This window comes from Mustela erminea, chromosome 1 (assembly GCF_009829155.1).
Source record: "Mustela erminea isolate mMusErm1 chromosome 1, mMusErm1.Pri, whole genome shotgun sequence".
In the NCBI taxonomy this organism is placed as follows: domain Eukaryota; kingdom Metazoa; phylum Chordata; class Mammalia; order Carnivora; family Mustelidae; genus Mustela; species Mustela erminea.
This window is the reverse complement of record NC_045614.1, coordinates 101778744-101786093: the sequence shown is the minus strand read 5'-3', so window position 1 is coordinate 101786093 and position 7350 is coordinate 101778744. Positions and strand designations below refer to the sequence as shown.

The 7350-nt window shown below is 42.5% G+C and overlaps 1 protein-coding gene across 1 annotated transcript; it reads left to right on the top strand.

Annotated features, from left to right (window-relative positions):
- The first annotated feature begins 2744 nt into the window (after positions 1-2744).
- Positions 2745-3248, top strand: LOC116586190 (60S ribosomal protein L32-like). The gene is given in 1 exon segment (XM_032335863.1): positions 2745-3248. A coding segment is annotated over 1 exon segment (408 nt). The 5' UTR covers positions 2745-2793; the 3' UTR covers positions 3202-3248.
- The last annotated feature ends 4102 nt before the right edge of the window (positions 3249-7350 follow it).

The following is a 7350-nucleotide window of genomic DNA, read 5'->3' as shown; positions in this document are numbered from 1 at the left end:
GTATTCAGAAAAAAAATAAAAAAGGAAAATAGCAAGGGGACATAAAAACTAGAAAATCATAAGACAAAATGAAAGACGCAAACCCAACTAAAACCGGTACGAAAACAAATGTAGATGGGTTAATCTGGCCTTGAGTATAAGACAGCGATTCTCAAATTGGGTCAAAAGTCAAGTGAGAGATCAACTGCTTCTTCACCTTCAGCCAACTCATTCCTGTGAAGTCTAGCCATCACATCCAGCTTACCCGTCTTTGCTCTTGTCCTGGCATGAAGGTAGTCACTCGACCCACTGGAGTCTCTTCAGCCCTTGTCTTTCTTAACCTCTTGGAACTATTTGGTGCTATTAGCCACACTCTTCCTCCTGACACAGACTTCTGGGAAGTTGTATGTTTCCTGGTTTTCTTCCTATCTCTCTGCCTACCCCTTCTAATTGTCTTTTACCTTTGGCCATCCCTTAAATGTTGGTGCTGTTCCTTGGGAGTCAGCCCTAGGCAATTTTCTTTCTCCCTCTGTATACTCTTCCTGTAAGCACTCCCAAAGCTTTGATTATCACTCACATGCTGATGGATCCCAAATCTAGAACTCCAGTCCTGGTCTCAGGAGAGATCTTGAGCTCAGATTTGTCCAACTGCAGAGTGGATATTTCTATTTAGCAATTTTGTAGGAACCTCAAACTCAACATTGCCCAACTAAATTTGTCATTTCTCCCATTTCTTTCTTCTGTTACTCGTAAATGGCACTATCTGATTGCTAAGGTCAGAAACCTGGGATCCAGTTTTGAATCCCTCTCCCTTAAACACCCACATCAAATGGACCAACCTCTTTTGAATATTTTCTAAAGTCCATTTGCTTCTTTGGGATCTCACTGCCAACCCCCTCTTCTGGCCCACTGCCTTTTCCTGCCTGGCCTAGTAAACAGCCTCCCTACCTCTAGTCACATGCCCCATGTCCACTGTGCTCCAGAGTGTTGCTTCTGCCACAAAAACATTGGCCATGACACTTCCATGCTTAACGTCCTTCAGAGAGAAGTCCCTTTGTGACCTGCCATTGAATTTCTTTTGTCTTGAGTGTGACTTGCTCTTCTCACACTCAGGCCTTTGCACATGCTGTTCTCTTTCTCTGAAATACTGTTTGCAATTCTCTCCTTAGCTTTCCTCCTCTCATTCTTCAGGTCTCAGGTTAAATGTCATTTTCTCAGAAAAATCTAAAGTCATTTAGGCTTTCTGGCTTTGTGCTTTGTTATCACCATATGCTTTCTCTACCATTTATTGTAAACCTTTTGACATTTCTTTTTTTTTTTTTTTCATTTTTTTTTTTTTTTAAATTTAAGAAAGAGACTGAGAGAGCACAAGCAGGGGGAGAGAGAGAGGGTGAGGAAGAAGCAGACTCCCTGCTGAGCTGGGAGCCTGATGTGGGGCTTGATCCCAGGACCTGGAGATCATGACCTGAGCCAAAAGCAGAAGCTTAACCATCTGAGCCATCCAGGCGCCCCTGCTGACATTTCTTAATTGTTCTGTCTCCCTGTTGAAGTGCAAGGCTCATGAAGACAGGAACTATGTGTGTCTTTTTTACTGCCATGCGCCCTCACATTTAGCACTGTGCCTATCATTAGATGTTCATTAAACAGTTACTGAATACATAAGGAGATGTACAAAGATGTGTCCTCTTCACGTTGCTCGAAATGGCAGACAACTGGAACATACATAATTTTCTAACATGAGGGGATAAGTTCAATGAGGTATGACCCTTCATATATTGGATTACCCGTGCAGTCCAATCATTAGGAATAGCATTGTAAAAAATCTTCAGTGATACATGGAAAGTTGTTTCTCATACACTGTTAGGTGAAAATTACAGTATTACATACCGTATAGTCTGATCATGTTTTTGTTCTTATGTTTTTAATTTTCCCTGAGAAATCTTTCTCTTTTACATCTCCCTTTTTATTATTTTGTTATTTTTCTTGCTTGTTTTCATCCTGTGGTTGTCTGCTCATGTTTCCTTGTTTTTTTTTTAAGGTTTTGTTTATTTGAGAGAGAGGGACAGAGATAGTGAGAGAGAGCACAAGAGCAGGGAGGATAGGGAGAAGCAGGCTTCCCGCCGAGCAGGACACTGGGATCATGACCTGAGTCAAAGGCAGATCACTTAACCAACTGAGCCACCCAGGTGCCCCTGTCTGCTCATGTTTTATGAAAGACAGCTCTTCTTCCATTCTATCAAGGATGCTAAACAATTGCCCAATATTTTCTTCTCGTATCCTGCAGTAGCCTGCATTTTTGGAAATTTGTCCCTTCCTCTTGTTCATTAGGGAGGAAAGGATATGTCCTTTCTCTTACTCAGTAGCAGTTTTTTCATGGGCTCCATTTTTTTCTCTTTTTACTTACTTGGATTGAATGAAACAATTATCTTCTGCTTGGGAGATAATAGCATCCTTTTCTTAGATCAACAGCTTGAGAGGAGGTTGGTGCGAATGGTTCCCAGTCAAATTCTGAGTTCTAGAAGACTCTAGTACAGCTTTGCTCACCAAGGTGACATCTTCAACACCTACTGCCTGGCCCTTTGATTCTGTGACCCCGTATGGTACTGAAAAACTTCAATTCCTTTTCCATTAAAAGTAACCAAGTCTTCTAGGGGAAAAGGGTGATTACAGATCTAAGTTGGAAATATACAAAATAAACCTGAACATCACATCTCATCATACCAGATAGCGAAGATTCTGCATCAAAAAGACTCAGGAATCGCTCGCTTCCTTGGTGCTGCCTGCGGAGGTGGTGGCCATCTGTTACTGGGCATCATGGCTGCCCTCAGACCTTTGGGGAAGTCCAAGATTGTTAAGAAGAGGACCAAGAAGTTCATCCAGCACCAGTCAGACTGATATGTCAAAATTAAGCACAACTGGTAGAAACACAAAGGCATTGACAATAGGGTGCTCAGAAGATTCAAGGGCCAGATCTTGATGCCCAACATTGGTTACGGGAGCAACAAGAAGACAAAGCACATGTTGCCCAGTGGCTTCAGGAAGTTCCTAGTCCATAAGGTCAAGGAGCTTGAAATGCTGCTGCTGTGCAACAAATCCAACTGTGCAGAGATGGCTCACAATGTCTCCTCCAAGAACTGCAAAGCTACTGTGGAAAGAACAGCCCAGCTGGCAATCAGAGTCACCAATCCCGATGCCAGGCTGCGCAGCGAAGAAAATGAATAGACAGCTGGTTGTGCACGTCATATTTGTGTTAATAAAACCATAAAACTTCAAAAAAGGGGGGGATTTAGGAACCGATCTGAAGGGACTTTCAATGCCAGTGATGGATAATTTGAACATCAGTGAGGATAATTGCAATGGACTAAAACACATCACATAATTAAATCCATGCATTCACAATACTACCGCCCCCTCCAAGCCCTTACTGGTCTCTGTGGGAGGGTGCTAGGTATCAACTCATTATTTTAAATCAAGGTAGGACATCAAGCATTTATGTTGCCTTTCCTGTATGAACCATATCACTGAGAAACCAAATACAGATTGTAGGGAATTTCTTTTTATAGGAGCATTACAGTCAATACATGAAGAAGGAAAGATAGAATTACAGCCATTTTGCCACCCGTAATATAATAACAGATCTAGGCTTTAATCATCAACAGCTACTAACATGACACAAAAAGAGATGCCAACAGACATTAAGGGACTCCTGGTGGAAGAAAACAGCAGCACCTAAAAAGGAGTCTTGCAAAAAAAAAAAAAAAATCAAACAAACCTGGTCAAGCCTCTGGACTCAATTCCCTTTTAACAGGAAATTTGGAAGATCATAAACATGCTGCACATTTGACCACCAGCAACATGAGGATGCAGTCATCAAAATCCAGATTGAAGGAAACTCTTACCTGCTTCCCTCAACATATAATTTCCTAGGGGACATATAATGGTAAAGGGAGAAGGTGTAGAGTCTAAAAAGACATATCCCCAATGCATGGACCTTATTTGGATCCTGAGTCAAACAAACTGTCTTAAAAAGTCATGATATTTATCAAACAATTGAGAATTTGAGCACCGATAGGATTTCCTACAGTATTAAGAAATTATATTTACTGCTGGGGTGATAAAGAACTGTGTTAATGTGAAAAAAGTCTATTTTTAAAGATACATGCTAAAATGTTTACGGATGAAATGATAGGATGTTGAGAATCTGTTTCAAAAGTTATTGGGGGGGGTTAGAGATTGGAATATAAAAGAAACCAGATTGGCCGTGGATGGATCATTGTTGAATTGGGTGATAGGAACACCCCAGAGGTTATTATATTGTTATACTCTTCTGCTAATTTTTCCATATCTGGTATTTTCTATAATGAAAAGTTTTGAGAACTGTAATAATCCAAAAACATTCAATGAAATAACCTCCTAACCCTTGACTCTCCAATACATAGTGCCTGTGCTTCTACTGTACTTGGGAATCCTCCTAGCAGAGTGGGACCTGCAGGGGGGGCCATCTGACCCAGTTACAGGCTTCAGTCAGCACCCGTCACTAAGGTCAAGCCAAGTCAAAATTTACCTTGACAATCCTTTAGCTTTCTCACGAAATAAGTAAATAAGGTACTGTGCATAAATCTTGTAGAGTGATTCTTATTTATAGTTGGATTTGAAAAACACAGAGATTGGGGGTGCCTGGGTGGCTCAGTGGGTTAAAGCCTCTGGCTTTGGCTCAGGTCATGATCCCAGGGTCCTGGGATGGAACCCTGCACTGGGCTCTCTGCTCATCAGGGAGCCTGTTTCTCCCTCTCTCTCTCTGCCTACTTGTAATCTGTCTGTCAAATAAATAAATAAAATCTTTAAAAAAAAAAAAAGTAAAGAAAACACAAGAGATTGGATGCCTGGGTGGCTCAGTCGGTTAAGTGTCTGCCTTTGGCTCATCTGATGATCCTAGGGTCCTGGGATCGGGTCCTACTTTGGGCTCCTTGTTCAGTGGGGAGCCTGCTTCTCCCTTGGCCTGCCGCTCCCCCTGCTTTTCTCTTTCTCTCTGACAAATAAAGAGAGATTTATTAAATAAATAAAATCTTTTTTAAAAAATGAAAAACACAGAGGTAAATAAAAGGAAGATCCAGAAACTTGGAATACTTTCTCCACTTGTTTTCCTGGACAACACTATTTCTTGATTCTCCTCCTACCTAGCCAAGTCTTTGTTGCTTTCCTGTCACCCCCCTCTCAATGTGGGAGTGCCCTGGGGATCAGTTCTCGGATGGCTTTTCTATCTACCATAACTTCCTAGTGAATTCATCAAGTCTTATTGCTCTAAATACTGTCTGTAAACTGATGACTTCCAGATTTCTATCTCTAGCCCAGAATCACTCCCCTGAATGCCAGATTAATTTATCCAATTGCCTACTTGACATGTCCATCTGGATGTCTAATAAGCATCTCAAATTAACGTATTTGAAACAGAATTCTTGATTTCCAAATTCTTCCCATCTTGCTCCCCCTCCAGTGCTCCCCTTCCCTATAAATGGCACCAGTTGCTCAGACCAAAACTCGAGAGTTATCCTTAATGCCCCCTTTTCTCTCACATCCCACATTCAATCTTTCATTTCTTCTGTTTTGTTCTTCTTTAAAATATATCCAGACTCCAATCACTTCTTACCACTTTCACCTGGATTACTTCCGTCATTTTGCAACTGCTCTCTTGGCTTCCACCTTGTCCCGCTGCCTGTTTGTTCTCAAACCTAGCAACCGAGAGGCTTTGCAGAGATCATGTTACTGCTCTTCTCCAAATTTGCCCATTGTGTCCCATCTCAGAGGAAATCCAGAGTCTTAAAGTGGTTTACAAAGACTTTCAAAGTATTGGATGGTGAACTCCGCTACTTTCCACCACCTGACTACTCCTCTGACCCTGTGTCTTTTACCTGTTTCACTGATGTTGCTCCAGCCCCATGGACTTTGTTGCTGTTCCTTGAACATGCCAAGCATTCTGCTATCCCCAAGACCTCTACCTTCCTTTGCTTCTTCACTCAGTTGTCACATTATAACCTTCTGTCACACACACACACACACACACACACACACACACACAACCTCTTAGCACTTCCTCCCCCACTTATTCTGCTTTATTTTTTCTAGAACACTCATCCTCTGGTACACTATACGTTTCTTATTTATTATCTGTCTTCTCTATGGGAATGTAAACTCTCTAAGAATTGGAAATATGTTTTGTTCGCTCATTTCTCTACTACCAATACCTACAATAGTTCTTGGTACATAGAGCCGCACGGAATTACTTGAGTGGATAAATCAGTGAAGGAAGGGACAAGAAGAAAGTCTAGATGCTGAGGGGTAGGCATGAGACATTTAAGACATGCCTCAAATCTCAGCGGCAGGTAGGGGATGGGTGAGGAATCTGGAAGCGCTCCTGCTTGTCTCCAGGTTTACTCCGTTGTGTCTTATTATTAAAACTCCTCAAAAGCTACCATGTTGTGACATGCTCTGTGGAGAGACTGATGTCTCAAGAACCGGAGGGATCCCTAGTCCAACAACCACTAGGAGCCAAATCCCTCCAACAGCCCTGTGAGTGAGGAAGAAAGTGGGTCGGTCGTTCCTCGTTGAACCTTAAGAGGACTATGGCTTTGTGAGAGACCTACAGCTGGGGGACCCAGCTAAGCCATTTCTGGACTCTGACCCACTGCAACTGCGGGAAAAGAAATTGTGTTAAGCCCCTACGTTTTGGGGTAGTTTGTTACACAGCAATAGTTAGTAAGACAGAGTTTGGTTTAGTGACTAGACCAGAAATTCCTTGAAAGCAGCGACTGTTTACTCAGTGCTTGCCAGACGAATATTTTTTCAATGACTGGATGACTTAGAGTTTTAATCTTTTTCTGTGCCTGTGTGTATTTTAGGGGAGAGTTGGGGAAAGCTACATCAGGCGGCTGCTAACTAGATGCTACTTTAAATGTAGTGTCTCTCTAAGTCCCTAATCCCACCATCTCCACTAAGTGAACCTCTCAGAGGTTGTGGTGATGCAGACGGAGCGGGGTGGGAGGGGGGTTCCTTTTTTTTTTTTAAGATTTCATTTATTTATTTGACACAGAGGGAGAGAGATCACAAGCAGGCAGAGCGGCAGGTGGGGGGAGGAGCAGGCTCCCTGGTGAGCAGAGAGCACCACGCGGGGCTTGATACCAGGACCCTGGGATCGTGACCTGAGCCAAAGGCAGAGGCTTAACCCACTGAGCCACCCAGGTGCTCCTGGAAGGAGGTTTCTTTTTTTGTTGTTGTTGTTTTTAAAGATTTTATTTATTTATTTGACAGAGGGAGATCACAAGTAGACAGAGAGGCAGGCAGAGAGAGAGGAGGAAGCAGGTTCCCCACTGAGCA